This window comes from Anticarsia gemmatalis, chromosome 3, assembly GCF_050436995.1.
Source record: "Anticarsia gemmatalis isolate Benzon Research Colony breed Stoneville strain chromosome 3, ilAntGemm2 primary, whole genome shotgun sequence".
Classification (NCBI taxonomy): domain Eukaryota; kingdom Metazoa; phylum Arthropoda; class Insecta; order Lepidoptera; family Erebidae; genus Anticarsia; species Anticarsia gemmatalis.
In genome coordinates, this window is record NC_134747.1 from 9,145,152 (window position 1) to 9,164,250 (window position 19,099).

At 38.1% G+C, this 19,099-nt stretch overlaps 1 protein-coding gene across 1 annotated transcript in view; it reads right to left on the bottom strand.

Moving 5' to 3' along the window:
* LOC142987509 (uncharacterized) overlaps positions 1 to 19,099 on the bottom strand; it is a 110,603-nt gene that overhangs the window by 17,294 nt on the left and 74,210 nt on the right. Inside the window, exons 6-14 of the mRNA XM_076136322.1 lie at positions 12,751 to 12,957; positions 11,188 to 11,316; positions 10,576 to 10,693; positions 9,084 to 9,782; positions 7,315 to 8,870; positions 7,076 to 7,221; positions 6,576 to 6,779; positions 3,459 to 3,585; positions 2,045 to 2,235 (exon numbers count right to left, since the gene is read on the bottom strand). Of these exons, the coding sequence (XP_075992437.1) occupies positions 2,045 to 2,235; positions 3,459 to 3,585; positions 6,576 to 6,779; positions 7,076 to 7,221; positions 7,315 to 8,870; positions 9,084 to 9,782; positions 10,576 to 10,693; positions 11,188 to 11,316; positions 12,751 to 12,957 (3,377 nt within the window). The remainder of the gene's footprint in view (positions 1 to 2,044; positions 2,236 to 3,458; positions 3,586 to 6,575; positions 6,780 to 7,075; positions 7,222 to 7,314; positions 8,871 to 9,083; positions 9,783 to 10,575; positions 10,694 to 11,187; positions 11,317 to 12,750; positions 12,958 to 19,099) is intronic.

The window sequence follows — 19,099 nt, forward strand, 5'->3', positions numbered from 1 at the left end:
TCTTGGAAATATATTTGGCAGATATCCAAATAGGTTTGATCTCAACGTTATGTAATTTTCTCTTTTATCGTTTTGCTGTAGTATCTAGATATAAGGTTAATGGCACCTTATTATAGTCGTTGTAAATGATGTCATGAATGGAATTCTTATGGCAGGCGTGGTCATGAAATTCTTTTGGGTCAGAAATGTTCGGGATTGTATAATAGAGCTGTTTAGATATTTTTTTTTCCACATTAAAATGTGTTTTACGGGTTTAATATCCAATCTCGGGATATTTCTTGACATTTTATTCCGAAGTAAAACAGCGTAAGTTGAACTGTAATTAATTAAAATATCAATTCATTCAGATTTCGTGAAGACTGGTCGGTAATGAGGTCGAGGTTCATAAACAATTTGAGTACTACGCACTCGGCAACAGTATAAGTATTGTAAGGTTACAAACAGTAGAGAAACTGGCTAAGGGTTTGAGCAGATACGTACTAAAGACCAAAAGTACGTGTTTTTTAATACAATATGACTAATATGCACTCATCGCTTGTTAAGTAATAATTAGAATACTTTAGCACCCTTTTCACCACATGTAAATAAGTATTAGTTAGGTAATAAGGTGGAATTTGAATAAGTTTTATTCATACTTTTCTTGTCATTTTATCTATCGGGGAGGTAACTTGAGTCTAGAAAGAGAGGAAGGAACCAGGCTTTGTGTCGTCACGATAAGCACATCAGCATGACAATTGTAGGTAAGTTAATAAAATAATACAACTCTCTTCCTTATTTTTTGTTTTCAATGTAATTTATCATGTAGATAAACTATTTGCGTATCGTTTAAGTTTCATTTCACCTTCAACTTCCGAGAAGACTACACGTCCTACTAAACAATTAGTCAGAACGCTGCGATGACTAATCACTTGGCAATTCTTTGAATTTCATTTATGTTTGATTAATCAGTGAGACTAAATATAGAGTTATGATGAAGCGTCATCAAATCATGATACATAAGACTATACGTTCCTTAGTATGATTAGTTCTATCCAAAGAAATTGGACTAATAACGGCTTGAATCCTTCTCCACTACCTTTAATGAATCAAACTTAAATGAAGTGCAGGAAAATGGATGCATGCGTAAGTGGCGTTCACAAAATTGAAATAACAATTTCCATAAAAAGTATTTTGTTTACTTATTGCACTCCATAAATGACATTTATGGCTATTACCAATACTTAGTTACATAGAAGTGGTTTGCCTTATTTATTAGTGAATCACTGAATTTAACCCGTTCAATTATTTTTTTTAATAACGAACATTTTATAAAAATAAAATCAAAACATCTAACCAATTAAACGCTTTACGATTTATATGTTTACAATATAGTGATGGGGGAAACACAGTCATCATACTCATTTAATTTGCTGTACGTATTTGCCTAATATTATTTAACAGGATATTTTCCGAGTTCCGTATTTAATTAGTAGTTGTTTATATATAAGTCCACTTTACTCACCGTTATCTCAAAGTTATTTGGTCTTCACAGGTATACACTATATGCCACTTAGTAGCTAATTAGTAATAGGTATCGTACAACTAATTATCACTGTGCAATTACGAAGTTTCGGTACTAACGTGTGCCTTCGTATCGAGCGTTTGACATTTGAAATTACGTGAAAAAAGTATTGCAAACGCTTCAGACACTGATCAATTACTGATAAAATCTAGATAGCTACTGTATCATCGATTGTGTTTTGAAATCGTCGCTCGGTTTTTCTTGTGTGAAAAGTTATAATTAGTCCTTCGAGCGCTTATTTTAATGATGCTAAAAGTGTAAGGCTTGCTACACGCATGTTTGGTTCGGCAATATTTATCGAACAACAAAATCAATTCGACTCACTTGTGCGGCTTGTACCGATCGGGTTCATCTACACATATTCGGTTTTGCTGCCCGGCTAGGCCGATTAGTGCCGAACCGAATCTGTGTTTAGCTAGTCTAATAAATACAAATCGAGTTCTATATCCTGAAAACTGTTACGTAAAAGCAATGTATACTGACCTTTTCTTATTAGTAAGCTGGTTACCCTGCGAAGCGCTTCTCTGGGGGATTTTTGGAAGAACTTGGGCGTCAAGTTAGGCGGCAACGTGAGGGGTTTGCGGGCACCAGTGCCTCCTTCCCATGGCACGGGATTCTCCACCGCTATCTTTGACGACGCTGTTAGTCTGTCCAAATGCTCCGTTGAAGCGGGCCTGTTAAGCATACAAGCATGATTAGGGGAAATTCTGTATTAATATACGTTAGGTACATTATTATATTTCCTTCACGTTATAACTGTATTAGAATATCCCTTGATTGTTATGTGTTATTTATTTGTTTAACAAGTAAGTAATGGTTTTCCGGAATATCCTATTTGAGCTGTAGTGCCTAATCAGCCTTATTTACCCGTTCCATGTTATTGTATGACAGAAGAATGACATGCTCAAACCTACTACGGTTGCTGGTACATAAGGGACATTGCATTCCCTTGAAAAAATGTTCTGTCTGTGTGTCTCTACATTTAGTCTGAGCTATTTTTATTAGGTCCTGATATACTCGTCCCATTGAAAAAACAATAGTGTATTTATGTTTAGAGTCGTATTTATAACACCTTAAGAATGAAGTGAATATTTTTCTTCTATTTAAGTATATTTACAACGATAATATGACTAACGCATTTTTGATCCAGATTTCACAACGGTTTACCTGTTTTATTGTGACTTGCATCTATATGTAGGTTAATTATACCTAATTACTCTATTTAGAATACCTTAATGTACATACCTAACTAAAAAAACTCCATTACCAGGCAGACATACTAAAATACCCATTGTCCTGTTTATTTATGGAATACATGGAATAATTTATCCTTAATGAGAATCAGCATATACCATTTACTTGATTCAGTTACGAATTTCCTTCCTTCGTACCTTCAGCGTCGAATGATTGGAAATCATATAACTACAGTAAATGTAATTAAATGTTTTTATGTGAATAATTGGTTTCATTAGGCAGATAATTTCTGTAAGAGGCACATTTTCTTGCATTAGTTTTGTGTGCTGAATCAGTCTTATCATTACGCAAGTGATAGACATTTCGTATATTTTGAAAATGAAACCAATCTTTTATAGATCTCTAAAAGCTTTATGATTTTTACCGACTATTTTTTGTCTTTGTACCACTAATACGAGTCTCCGAGCATGCAAGGGATTTGGCTGGAGGTAAAAAGCCGCATGTTTTAAAGACAGGAGGTATAGAGCAACTGCAGTGACTGGAGGTAATCTTCGGGAACTGAGTCTGAGGATAAACGATTACATTCCCGTCTGTGCAAAGCATTCCGCTTTCTTCATACTTACATTATTTTTATCCGTTTATCGCAGATTTATGACACCATACCTAACGAGTCAGGTAGAGGTTTACCAAAGTAGTTACTCACCGGTGTCTCTGCCGTGGATACCAGCCTCTGGGCGGTCCACCGAGTCGCAGCAGGTCAGCCCCAGTACATACTCCTGTGGCACCCATCACTGAACCACGTCCGTAGCCGCCCAGAGTCGCTGAACTCCCTGTTTTAAAAGCCAAACATTAATACATCGTTGCTATTGTTTTTAGTTAAGACATACACTTTAGAAGTAGTATTAACATATACTTATTTTATTTATTGAGTTTAGTTTCGTGTGTACTACAAATCCTAAGGTATATAACTAACGAGGCTTCTCAGTTTTTGATCGACAGTGACTTATAATTTCCATAGCTAAAAATAAGACCTTGTGTTTATCCACATACCAATGTAACATCTAGTTCGGTGTAATGGAGTTGTTAAGTAGAAGTTGAGGATTTTAAGAAATTTAATTAAACGATTACTTAATTTTGTTGAACCTTTTGCGGCAAAAGTAGGACAAATAGTATGTAGGTATAACATGTTCTTAGGTATTATTAAAAGTTAAAACATTAACTCTGTTTGCTTTATCCTTGGTTTCACACCACACACGCTACTTACGTCGTTAATAACGTCATTGATCGCAATCATAACATTGATACCATTATCTGTGATAAATAAAAATTGTGAGTGGCGTGCGCATCTTGAGCGGTTGAACTTAGGGTTGCCAACTTTTTTTACAAGAAATAAAGTATATTTAGGTCTGAGAAGGAAAGTAAACAGTATTTTAGAAAAATTAACAGTATTTTATTTTTTTATTGTTTTAAAGACATACTTTTTAGTGCTTCTCGCACAACTTATCAATTTAGAATCATTTTTAAAAGCTTCGTAGGCCTCACGACAATCAAAACTAAAATTAAAATAAATGAGGAGCTCATTTTTAATTAAATTTAATGATGATCTATTTCTGTCTTCCCGCCACTTTGCATTCATTACAGAAAAAACTCTTTCTGTAAATGCTGAGGTAGCGGGAACAGAAAGTAGATATGAGACAATTTTAGTAATATTTTTAAATTCTTCTGAAGTGTTTACTAATAAATGACTCCACTTTTGGCCAGTACTCATTTCGAGAAAATCTTTGTCTTCTAATAATTTTTCATAAATTACTTTGAACTTTGTTAATTCTGAATATAAATCATCCATAGCAATAGCTTTCCATCTTTTGTGCACTAAAAACAATACTACACAACAAAATCACGTAATCACTTTAATTAAACTTGAATATTTGACATTGACAGATTCGTTCTGAAACTCCATTATTGTGATTTGCGGCTGCGCTGCACTGAGCGCCCCCTGACTAAATTAAAAAAAAATATGTGTGAGCGTCTAACATTTAACACTGTGTAGTGTTAAGCATTTTGAAAACAGTATTTTGTATACTTTATTATTGTTCAACAGTAAAAAGTATAATTTAGTGAAAAACAGTATAATACTGTTTTTAACAGTATAGTTGGGAACCCTAGTTGAACTACAAACATCAAAATGTCGCATTTATAGTATTAGAAGGAAGTAAGATTATGAACCTGCCAATGTTATTCTTAATGTTAAGTCTCGAATTTTAAAGTCATCTAGGGTACTGTTAAAGCACCTAGTTATATTTGCAGTCTTTATTTAAACCACTAGGTACGTCAGAAAATTCTAGTTGGTTGCTATAAGCTCCCCGAAGAGTAATTTATAGTTGAATTGTCCAGTAAATTACGGAAAGAAGATAAAGGTGACCGGTACTAAGATCTTAAAAGTTCATGCCAAGTAAGTACAATCCCTGCTTCTAACCCACGAAAATTACTTCTTATTTAAGTAATAGTGAACGAGATGTTACGAGTGCCTTCCATCTTATTGACTGACTCTCAGACTGTACTTAGTCTACAATTGTTTCAGACATATATCGCATATTAATAATGAAAATATTATGTTGTAATAGATTCATGTCTATTATTAGTATTATTATATCACGAATCGGATACCTTTGCCACTTGCGCGTAAGTACTAGATAACCTATCAAATAGATAAATGGAAACACTTTAGTCAGATTAACTTCAATGCGGATTGATTTTAATATATCGTGATAGAGGTAAGGTGTCTCTGTGGAGCTAACATTTTTTTTCCAGCATTTTGACATTTTAATTAAAGTGCGAAAAAATACGTCAGTGAAATCTCAATTTACTAACTTTCACAGTTTACTGGTGATAAACAAACAGCTTATATAGTCTAAGTAATAGACTTTATATTTTATAGGGTTGCAGTTTTACCCTTTGGGTATAAACGCTTAAACACAACACATTTTTGGGTTCTAAAACAAGTGAACGAGGGCATAGCGTATCTGATACAAATAACACGAAATTTTTTATTGAAAACCCTGGTATTAAGCGACCATACAAACAACGCTGGTCACTATGTAAAATAATATCATTTAATTAAATATTTCCTCCGGGATTCATTTATAACAAAGGTTATTTACCTGTAACTAGAACGTTATGTACAATGACATCAGAGGAATATTATTATTTATTTATTCCTTTATTGTTGGTTTTTATGCTTCTATGTATTTATTTTTATTTTGTTACTAATCCGGATGATCTAAAATCAGAATACGCCGCTAAGCAATGAATTTCCAAATTATACCATAACAGTGAGTGTAATAAATAAATGTTTTAGCAATATACGAATGTAATCAGATTCGGGTAGACTAATGCAAAGACTGTAATACTGTAATGGGTAGGTAGGTACAAATGTACATCGTAGAAGTTGTCAAAACATCGTTTCAACTTGTGGTTATCATAAATATCCCTGGTGAAGGAAAAGGCGACAATAATGCAGGTCTGAACCGAAAAAAGAAGAATAAGTCGAATTAACACGAAAGGGTTATCAATGTTCAATAATTCATTTGTTTCCGAATAGACAATGATAATTTTAAGGACAAGGATTATAAGCATAACTTTGTCACATGAAAATGTACTAAGTAACTGTATTTTCATCTGTTATGTATTAATGATGAGCCCATAATCAAACGTGATTACCGTCAAGAAAAAGACAACCTGCTTGTGAATAGAGTATCACCCAAAAGTATGTAGGTACATATGTAGTAATATGGGTTTTCCTTAAATAGCAAATGCTAACCTATTGACTGTATCGAAGTCATGGTGTTATTCCTAGGTGGTCCAGTGGAATTCCTCGGTGGGGTGCGCGGCACGTCACAGCCGCGGGCGAACACTGGCGTCTCGGGTAAGCTCGCAGAGGTCTGCAGAGGGCCTCGACCGGCCGCCGCCGCCTCTCGGCTCTGACGCTGCAGGGTTCGACGACGGGCTCCACTTGCTCCAATGTCTTAAATGAAAAAAAATTACGTGATGAGCATTTAAAAAAAATGTATTTGTGTAAATAATTTCTCGTTTTTATTTTGCTAGCGACTGGTACAATTGTGAATCGACTTTAAATAAATATATTTAACCAAGCATTGAATTTAGAGTTGACTATGTATGAATTAAACTAAATTTTAATACAATAGTAAGTCTTCCAAGGAGCAATTAGATATTTATAATCGTCTATAATTTTCTGTCAAGCTCTTAACATGCCGTCGGTTTTCTTTTAAACTATATTGTTTTGCCTGTATTGTATTTTACCTGTAGGTAAAGTTCGTCTGTCTGTTGATCCACTCTTGAAGTTACTGCTACTTCGCCTGTTTTTGTTGTAGCTGGTCTCCATCGATCGCGTCTTAAGACTATTGGTAGTGTCGCGATGTGGCGGCACCGCCGGGGGTTCTGATGGCCTGCAGAGAGAAAATTATTATACAAAAGTTCTAATATTTCTAAAAATAAAAATATATCTAGTGTACTTTGGAAGTATTGGAAATATAAAGTACCTTCTTCTAGACTCCAGTGTTGGTGTCGGCAAAGTATCAGCTTTCTTCAGGTGTCTCTTCTCCGAAGGTTGCATGATTTCTGTGTACTCGTCCTCAACCTCTTGAACGGGTGAAGGAGGCAAAGGAGGGAACTTGGGTGATTCAGGGGTTTGTGGCAGAGGTCCCATTTCGTGGCCGAGAATTGGCGACGGGGGAAGTGGAGGGTGTCTGTATGAATGCTCTACTATCTGAACATTTAATGGGAAGTCTCCGCCGCTCGACACGGCCGAGTCTGATGAAGACGGCTGACGCATCAAACTAACCGGTACATCTTTGGCGCTGGTAGATTTATGCATACTGTTCGATCGCTTAGAACGGTCACGTCTGTCGATCGATCGTTGATTCTGTATTTCATTGTGACTCGATGATTTCTGAATATCGTGTCTCTTTTGCCTCTCTCTAGAACTATACCGGAAATTGTTTTCTAATATATCTTTAGATACGTCATCACAGTATTCATCCTTATGGATATTCCAGTCTTTAGGTATATATGGGGTAAAATGTTTTTGGTCCCGACCTTGACTTAATATAGCACTAATATTGTTTTCAATTTTGCGAAGAGGCGAGGTATCGCCGCTGGAACCTGGCTCGCCGCTCTCCTGGTCCTCTTCCTCCTCGACCGTGGTAATAAGTGCTTGGCGACTCGCGCTGTTGCTCTCACCGTCCGCTCCGAGGCTCGGCAATGAAACTACTCTTACGATGTTAGGAGGCACAGTGGTCAGTTCATTAACGGTTTCGTTGCATTCCGTCTGGGGTGTCTCCTCGACTTTGCCTTCTTTTATTAAAGACTGAAAATTATCAAAAGTTGACGAATACTTCTTAAAATCGGTAAATCTATTTTGTGGTGAGAGTTTGTTCTGAACTTTTGATGTATATGCGGTTTTGTCATTGTGCGATTTTCTACTCTTAGGGCTATGACCGAAGTACTCCTGGGCGATATATCTATCTTGACCGTTGTTGAGATCTAAACTAAGTCTAGATTTTGGCGACGTTATTTCTTTGCTCAATCTGGAATTTGGTGTGCAGAGATCTATACTATATCTAGAGTTGGGTGTGTTGAGCTCACGACTCAGTCGCGAGTTTAAGTCGACGCTGTAGCGGGATTGTGGTAAACTTAAGTCAGAGCTCGGTCTGGAGTTGTATGAACCCACTGATCCGGACCCACTGATTGATATGCTCGAGCCATCTATCGACTTGTCAGTATCCATACTTCTATTTAAACTGTGACTGTGAATTAGGTTGCTGGTGGGTGATTTACTGGCTGCGTTTTTGTTGAAACTTGGTAACTGTTTTCGATTTTTGCCTTTACGAATAACGTATGTACCGGAGGCGAGGTCTTGTACCCGGCGGCTATCGGCCTCCGCGTCAGAGGTGGGTGACGCGAGAGATTCGCAGTGCGTGATAGGCGGCGGAGGCGGCCAGTATTCATCCCCCCAGTCGTCGTCTACCCTTTGTGGTATGGAGCTTGTACTCGAATGTGATTGATCACCTGATTTTCTTCTTCGTCGACCGATAACCTGAAAAATACACAGTGAAATTAGAAAGACGTTGTAATAAATATTTCGATGGTATATATTTTCTGATGATAAGTAATTAAATTAAGCTTCGTGGCCAATTAGGGTTGCGTAACTTATCCAAAAAGAATACTTTGGCTGGTTTTGTCAGATGCAAAACGGTATTTCAATTAAATTAGAAGCGCTACTAAATGTACTTATGTCATGATGTCTGACCTTTGTGCTCCCTGGGGTAAGAAGTGGATCATCACCATCGAGTGACACTTCCCAAGCTATGGAATTGCGTTTCGAAGGTGTTGTAACTGCTGGCGGCGGCGGCGGGAACGACTCCTCCAGTGAATCGTCCGAAAAATGCTCTTCATCGTTACTTTTACTCGAACTTCGCCTCTTGCAACTGCCCACCACGTCCTCCGAAGATCCTCTACACACTTCTCTATGTCTCTCCATAGAACCGGCGAGAGTTCGCGGAGGTATTTTACCTTTGGGTGACAACATTTCGCCGTCGGACCTACTATCACGTTTCATACTATTTTTCTTTTCTGAACTCTTAGTATTCGAGGGTGATACTTTTTGTAAGTTATACGTAGGCGAATGTGATTGCTTATTGTATTGTATATTCGGTCCCGGATAAATGGTGACGGGGTGTTCATTGTACGGTTTGTCGGGGAATTCGGCCGAAAAACCCATAAAGGGGAACACCGGTGGATTTTCTATGCTCGGTGACTTTTTGAGGTTGGTGGGTGGTGCGTTGTGTCGTGGTGGCAGCCATGTGAGGGCTGAGTCAGGCTGCGGCGGGCGGGCTCCGTGTTGCAATGACGCGAATCTGTATGGAGGCACCGGCGGCTGCTGCAATTGGAAGCCGTTTCCTTCACTCTCTTTATCCCAACCGTAGGGACGCTGGTGCCTTGTCTTTGGCTGAAATTAAAATATGATTTAAGTTAACATTTCATCAATCTGGTGAAGTATTCCGCGATAATAGGTATTTAAAACATAATTACTATAAATATTTAATTTCAATCAAAATTTAAAGTTATGATTACGTATGTTGACATACATAAATAAATTCAGGTATGGTACGATTACAATCCATTTATATTCCAACGTCATGATAAATTGGTAACAAAAGATAAACTTTGTAAGTCAGCTGTTTAAATTCCCGCGGTAGTCGTAAAAGTATACAACACCCTTTCCCTTTAGTTGAAGGGTCAGTGTAGTATTTGTGGGGCAATGACCTGACATCCTTTCACGTTATCAAGTTAATTCCACCATGAGTAAAAGTGTTAATTATACCTATTTGCATTTTGATTGTATACAGTGATTTGCATAATTATAGGTGTCAATTAAAATGATTATAAATTGTCATGTAACTTTTTGTTGTATCCACCTCAATTTCGTATTGCCAACAGTTTGGGAAATTGTAGGTGATGTCGTTAGATTTTGGCTTTGGACTTCATTGAAAAGATGAATGACAACTGATATTTTAGTGACAGATCAATCTTTACTCCTATATGGGATGATTTGATGGAACCGTTCGCCTTAACACCTATAAGTAGATATATATTATACGCTTCTTTTTCCAGAATTTTTAATTTTACTATACCTTTGTTTGGGTTATAACGAAAATGAGAAAATTGAACAGAGATGTTTAGAGACGCGCTTAATATTTTTGGTATTAATTTTTAATTCTATATGTATCTAAGGTACTAACGAAAGTGGTCTGTGTAGCAGTCGTGATTCCATTAACACTGATGATGGAGTCCAGTCTCTCTTCAGCTTCCCGCTGCTCTACCGATGTCATTCGCTTCGCTGAATTAGCTGGCGATACCCTGTAATTTATATGAATAATTTATTTATCAATTCTTGTGTTAGTATCAAAATTGTTTAAGTCACCCGAAGGACTTTGATATTTAAATTAACGACCAACTTCGATCTGTCCTCAAAACCACAGATGCGCTCATGTCGAACACCACTGTGCAGCCACCCATCTATAGGATGGTCTGCGCTAAGGTTGCTTAACACACTAATGAGTGAGCCTGACTAGCTACGAGCTCTTTATGTAAATAATAACTTTAAATAATTAATTGCCTAAATATTTTAAAATTCAAGCGGATTAAATAATTTCTGTATGGATTTATATCTATGCATGAGTTATTTATACGAAATCAAATATCGCTAAAATTATAGATATAAATGTAGCTTGTCTTTAATTATATTATTAATCAGTGGATATTTTGGATATTGAAAACGATCGCTAGTCCATATCAAATAACTGCTTGGAAAAGTTTTTTGTTTCTATAATTATGTGGATTCGATTGCTTACTTCGGCAGCAGTGTAGAGATGATTCTCTCAGCCTCTTCGGGCGGCGGCGGCGAGTGCGGCGACGGCGGGTCCGGGGGCGAAGGCTCCTCGCGCTCCTCCGTCGGACGGAAACCCAACGCGAACTTCGCTCTGAAACATTTGAACATCAATTTGAGTAAAGTATAATGGTTGACTTTGATCCTCTTGAGAAAACTTACGCGTTTTATTATTTAAGAAACTTATTACCGTCCCACTGGTAGGGACTGTACTTTTTCATAAGCGAAATGCGTTTTTCTGCCAAACCGGATAAGAATGGGCTAGGAAACTGGCACACTTTAAGTGTTAAAACTGTGAGCCTGCAATTTTTTTCGAAGTTACCTAATTATTTTCTAGTACAGGTATAAATTCGAATAAAGACCTTAAACCTTAAGCTTCGAGCCCGTAATTCCCTGCGTGGGACGCCCAAAGCCGTACAACCTACTCGACTATCACTGCCTATATATTTTGTAAATGGTATTAATCAAGCATACGTCATCAAACGCGAACCTTCTTCATAAAGACGGCTCATTTAATGCCACTATATTGTGCTAGTGATTCTGTTTTCTGACCTCAAAAGCGATAACTTTCTAAAGGAAACGACGCACATTGTCCCAAACCTTTGTCACTTGATACTACCGAGTTCCGTCCTAATTACTACAAGACCTACCTAATGGTTTCGGGACGTGACATATACGCTTCTTAGAACAAGAATTTATTATAAACGTGTATCTACAGTCAGCTAGGAGAAAAATGGTTCTTCATCTAGACATGTCGCAAGAAACGCGATCATAAACCTTAGGCACAATGGAGAATGTTAACAAATTTGGATTATTAGCTCTCCATATTCTCTGTTAAAAATAAAAAATACTAGTGAAAGAATTACTTTGATACGTCAATTAGTTTCCGATTTATAAGTAAAACAAGTTGTAACCGCGCGAGTCGGTGTGACGTCATTGTACATTACGCTAAGTATTGCTCACATAGTCTTTTTTAGTAATATTTACTATTATTACACTTTAAATGTAATAAGCAGACGAAAAAACAACAAAATACTGCATAAGCTATTACATCTACGGCTGGAGACTTGATATTAAGCGGGACGCGGCCCGCGCGGCATGGTGTACTATGACGTCACGCTTTTAGCGGGACTCGATATTTTTTGAAACTTTGAATGCTTGTAAAATCCAAACTACTTGGTATTTTTGACTGAAACAAAAACTAGTTTGCATGTACATGTACAGGCTTTACTGAGTCAAATTTTCAAGCGATTTGGCATACCTAGTAACATTCTCCATACTGTTGAATGAGATTTGCAATCACTTTTTTAGGCTACATTTAATAGAGTCAGCTTTATTGACTGTTGCTGATAGTTTTTGTATTTGTTGCTCCTAGCTGTTTTGACTATACCTACATGATTCACATGTGATTTCAGGGGTAAGCAACACCGTTATTTTATGCTGTCCCATTATACAATGGACAAGGAATCCTAGTCCTGGATTTTTTGTTCCATATGCTTCTTGATCTGGTTATTAAAATTTTTCTTACCTCCTGCCGTTCATGCTCATGTATCCATCGTCTTCGGAGGTATGTCCGGCGAGAGGCGAGTCGTCGTCGGTGGCGGGCGTGGCGGGGGTCGCGGGGGTGGCCGGCGTGGGCGGCGCACGCGCCTCCAGAGATCGCGGCTCGCCCTCGTCGTACTCGCTCAGCACTTGGTCCAGCAGCTCCAACGACCGCTGCACGTCGTCGCACCCGCTGGAAACATCATTCAATGTTTTAAGGATATGATAAGGACTTTGTGTTTTGTTATATCTAGGCAACAAGATGGTGCTACTCTTAGTAAATGCTTCTTCGAGATGAGAACTACTATCCGATTAATTAAGATAAAGATTATTAATCTAGTAAATTAATTATAGTATTATGTCTGATCTCTATTTCTTAGATCCTTTTCGTAGAGTATCAAGAAAAACACAGTTGTTTAATGAGCAATCCGAAAACCACGTTATACAAACTTTTATTAAACTCAATTTTTCTTTATTAGGAAGTCTCTTGATGGGTGAATTGTAGGTTCTTCTATTTTTATCAGGGCCCATAAATAAATAAACACAGACAGCACTGCGATAAGAGTACGTCTACCACTCCATATTGATTTTTGAAATATAAATAAAAACATCTCTTTATAGGCGCGCCTCTAAACCTCGACGCTCCATAAAATCGAATTCAATAACTCCGAGTCACAGTAGCAGAGCGAGCCCAATTTGCAACCGTGCAATTTCCGTGATGGTTTTCTAGTTGGATTGTCATACTAAATAAGTCAGTATAACAAGTAGCGGCGAGCGAGGTCGCACCAGTCAATTCCCCGAGATAATGGTAAATTGAACTCATTTCCTTCACGAGCTACGGGCCCGTCTCTGGCCGCTTCCCTAACTATACCATTAGATCCGAATTACGAGTAGACGACCACGACATACTTACATCCTTATATCAATCAACTGTGACGTTACATAATTCTATTATGCTTATTCTATTACTAGACGAGACAACAAGAAGGAGCGCTGTCTCAATTTACTTATCTGACATTGGAATTTATTCTTTCGTCTGGAAAATATATGTTTGTTATCATGAAAAATAATATTCTATTTATTCTAGCAATGAAAATATTTTTGTTCTGAAAGGTATAATTCATCTTGACATTTACTTTAGGTGGGCGCTGTCATTTCATCCCTTACCTGCCTATCGGTCTATGCCTGTATTGTTCTAAAGGTCAAGGAAACGTGTAGTAATGCTCTGTCCAGGGACGTGCGTGTCGTAGCTAAATAGTTTTCTGCGTACGAATACACTACATAGGCAACTTTTATATACGAACTGTCAGCCTATTAACCAAATTTATATAATATCTTAAAGCTAGCATGTCTTCGGCGCTGCAAAGTGGTTCTAGTGGGAGGCACAAAGCAACCCTTTTGAAAGAAGAGCGCTCTTTCGCCATCTCTCGATAAGCCCTCGCCGAGTGCCGGGGGACGGCGTGCTCTTATATTTGCTCAATAAACTGCACTACACTGTTTAAAATGCAAGGATCGTCTTTGGAAAATTTCCAACACCATTAATCAGTTTTATATTTAGTGGAAACAAATAGAGAATGTGTGGTACAGAATAAAATATCGGTTACGCAATACAAAGATAACGTAGCCGATCTTGTACTTATTTACTAAATAAACATTCAGTGCAAAAGCTATTAGGTGAAGTGGGTAAAATGCTTGAGGTAGTTTTTGCAGAGTTCTTGTTATGAATTCTTGACACGGAAAATCCAATATTTCGTGGAGTCGCCGCTATCGCGATGGACCGGCTTGTCTCCTCCGGCGATCTCTGTCCCCGATCGAGAGGTTCATTAGTGTTCACCTCACTAATGATCTCCGCTGCACGGTCGACCGTAAGGACACCAACAATCAAGTAGAATTACATTTTTGAAACAATTCACTGGTTCAATTTAATTTACTTTGTGATCCGTTTTATAGGTGGTCACTGGGTAGGTTTCGTTTTTATTACGATCTAGTTTTGCTGAAAGCTACACCCGAATGAACTTTGTACAAAAAACGGTCTAGCATTGTATTCTATTGCACATTGCGCACAAATGTTCAAATACATAAAATATTTGAATCGACAAATTCTAAAATTGGAATTGATTGCCATCGAATGGCATAAAACAGTGAGATAGAGTAACAACAACCGATGTTTAAACTAAAACTAGCTCTTCAGTTTGAAACAAGTTTGGTATCGATATTGCAGACATTCGGTATGGGTTTAGAAGTATGTGTGTACGAACGTAAAGAGGTACATTTTCCAGGTAACACAATATCGGCTCCGTATTCGATGTGTGGAAGCCTACTTGCGAGTGCTCAGCAGACTTACGCCTTGGTGGTGTGCGTGTATGTATCGCGTATTGCATTGTATCGCCCAGGCTGCCACAAAGCAGAGCACTCAGCATGAGTGCCGCGCCGGGCGCGTGCCTGCCTTTGTTTTATTTCACCCACACTCCTGCGCTTTCAAAACTTTTAAGGGGAACTTCAAATTGCGTTTCTCCTTTTAACTGAAGCTGGTTTGCGCTGATTAGTTGGATGTAGGCGGTGTAGTTTGTAATTTATTTTGTTAGTGGTCACGATCTTTTGATATTTTGGGGCATTGCTTATGTGATGTTGTAGACCCAAGCTAAATAGAAAAATAGGAAGCTGAATGAGAGCTTAATTAACTATCTAGAAGATTGTGTGAGAGATATGGGTGTTTTAGTTTGTCAACGATAGGCCTACATCTTGATACCGTGAGGCAGGTACTATTTATGCGGAAATGAGTGCAGCGAGGCGGAAGTGCAAAGCAACCCCGTGGCGCACCCCCCGCGCCTATATCGCGGCACCCTCGGGCGTCGACCTCGCGTTCGTACGCCGTGCCTTGCCACACACAATAACAAGTCAATGGCGACGTCCTCTCGACAACCTGGTCCCGCTATGGAAAATCTCTCAAAGATCAATCAAACTTCAGTGTACGATACGCTATCGATGAATGACGCAATGAAATCCAGTGATCTAACTGCGTGCACGGTCCGCATGGAGCACAGTGGAATCTGGCAAAATGATTACCGGTCCATTCCTAGACTGGATATTTCGGTATAAGTATGTAGATTGTATACCGTGTTTACAATGGATATTTTTTAATATCGAAAGTATTGTTTTACGATATGCTTTATGTTATGTCCAATTAGTCTCAAAAAGTATATTCTGATAATAAAATCAAGATGCGGAATTCACGTAAACAATCAAATACATAAAAAGTTACAAAATAATCTAAGAAATTAGTTGTAGTTCGGTTCCTAACCCGATAAAATCCTTAAAGTGTTGTTTAAGACGGGGAAATTCGAATAGTTTAAACTTAAAACTTTTTCAACCCGGACATAATTGATCTAGTTAAAGTGCGCAGAACCTGGCCAATTAGTTGGTTAAAACTTTACTTGGTAAAGTTACCTGCGGGTAAACACGCAGAGCTTCTTAAAATAGAAGACTTGGGTCAAACACTAAAATATAATTAAGTCGGGAGAGGTAATCATGAACAATTTGGAATGGGCTTGCTAACTCATTTTATATTACATCACTGTCACGTCGTAGCGCTGTACCTAAAAAAATATTTCAACAATATCGTCTAACGAAATAGGTCGGTGTGTTATGATAGTGTAGGTGGCTGTAAAACCCTTTTTGTCCGCCAATTATTCGCCGGTGATAGCTTGTGTAAAATAAATCCATGGTATATCGTAAAACGGCATGTTACGTGACTAAAATACAAGCGATCGGCTCGTCTGCCGATTTTCCGGAAAGCGCTTTCACTAAAATGAAAACTGGTTGTCGTCTGTGAATAAGTGTCGGCATTGACGACGTCCGAAGAAATTTTATCGACACGTTTTTTTCCAAGGAAAAAAAATGTTTATCAAACCTTAAAGTAAAATGAGAAAAACCGCCATGATGCCGTTTGTTTTTAGGTTTATCTGCTTATGAAGTAGAAATAATGAAGACCAATAAAAACGAATGGACATCGGGCCGGAGCTTCGAGTGCGTCTCTACCATGCACAAACTACGGTTCCAATTTCGAGGCACTTGCGAATCGGAAAAGCTTTACCCGCCGATGTTTTTCTAAAATCAATCACAATTTTTCAGATTTCAACGTTTGACTTTCATTACGTATTTGGTATGCATTTCCACGACAAGAATGTGGTATCTTTTTACAAGTTTTATGTCAATTTCTATGTAATTCTGACATTCACATAAGTAATATGATATTCAAAGTTGTAGGTAAAATACAATCGATTCGAAAACAACAGTTTTAAATAAAAAAATAAATATCAAAGCCCTTAAAATACTTCTGTAGAAGTAGATTCGATAAACACTGTCAAAACGATTGCACAACGACTCCATCTCTGTAAAGACGTACCGACAGTAAATGATGCTATTAATAAATTCGCGAAGAACGTAACGCTATCTAAATATTATTGGACGGTTGACTTGTAGCGGAAAATCCTCGCCATCGTCGTTGTCGGAAGGAAGCTTTGAGGACATGCCAATAAGCGCGGCGAGCGCACCAACACCTCGCTCAAACAAGGCCCGGAAGCAATTCCACTTCTCCGCGCGTGCTATAAGGTTGACATTCCAAATAAGCTTTTACTATTATCGGCTGCACCGACTTAAAGCAATTTTGTGAGTCAATATTGAACTTTTCAACTCATGGGAACGATGTGCCCCGTGTACACTGGTTTACTCACTAAAACCACTTACGCATCTAAGTGTGGAGCTCTTTAAAGTAGTTTCTTGGATTTTAAATTATTTCACTTCGAATAGCTTATCAGATTTTTGTGATTGTGACTTGTGTGTGTGAATATAACTTCCCTAAATGTGTTACACATTCCATTAATTATTGTAGGTAGTGCAGTGTTAGATGGATCTCGTTTGGTGTCCAACTTTTCAGACATCACGTTTGAATAATTTAATTTCGAAACGTACGCTTCCAATTTGTAAACAGCCATACATGTAGTCCACGCGCTTGTATAACTTTCCGAGCGGTTAAAGTTCAATAGTTCACTAATAGACGCTAGTATGATACAGCAGATCTATCAAAGCAAGGGTGGATAATCGCGAGCGGCGTCGGATTGCGGTGTTAATTAAGCAATTAGGTCTCGTCAGACGCCGCAACGTACTCGCCGCGCTGCCACGGTCGCTCTCGTTAAGGTATTAAGACGACCAACAGCCTCCTGCCAGCTTATTATTAAGCTTAAAGGCCGGGGAGGATGAGTAAAAAGTTAATGAAACTACGCCATCCCTTACAAGTCCTGACAGCTTCATAGAAACGAGATATAAGTATCTTACGCAAAAGTAAGTTATAGTGCCATATTTTATTTGACCCAGTACGTATTTTTTCTAATTGAGGCTCATGAAGTAGGGACCTTTTAAATATGTGTACATGTTTTGTGTTGCCGTAAATCATTTCCAGTAATGTAGGTAATGTATCGAGCTTGTAGCAATCTGCGGCCCCGGTGACATTTCCACCCTAAATCACGCGTGAGCATTTCATCTAAACATCGTGTGGTACATATTACGCGGGGCTCTGGGGCGTGGGAATGTGGTACATAGCATTTTCATTTTAATTCGGGGTGGTCGAGTAATATTTCAGCGAAATAAACGTTCTCCTCGTTGTAATTTACGGTACGAGCGCGAAGATTAGTATTTATGGATTTTACTGCTGTAGCGTAATTAGTGGTTATCAAATTAGTGCAACGGAACCCGTTTTTACGGTAAACGTTGCAGCCTGAGGTTTCGGGAACCCTTTTAGGGGCTTTGCGCTGTAATTTCGTCAATTGCGTGTTGTGGGGAATTCCATGCTTCAATTTTGAGATGGCGTGCTCGATATTATGTAGCAGTAGTAGCAAACACGATGAAGAAGTAAACTGAACTTAATGATTAAATCAATATTCAAAATAAAGTTCATGAAGCCCTGTAGTTCTACTTGCAGTGTAAATGAATGCAGCAAATTCACTGTAGATAAAACGAACTGTTAAACTTAGTTTATTTCCTCATACTCATATTGGCATACCTGCTATAAGGCTCCCAGGTTTATTTTAAGTGAATCTTTTCAGTGACATATTTAATGCATAGTGGTGGTAGATAAAGCTCGAGAAGTGAGTTTAACGGAGTCTTCGCTCGCGTGTTCTGTGTGTAGCGCTGTGGTAACGGTTGTAAAAATGTGTCAAGTATGTGTTTAAACGCTCATAAAAGTAGGGCTGTGCTGCTCTGGTTTTATATTAAATTACTCGTACATTTGTATTCCACATGTAAAATTCTTTAATCTGTAACATGCTCGCTTGATGTTC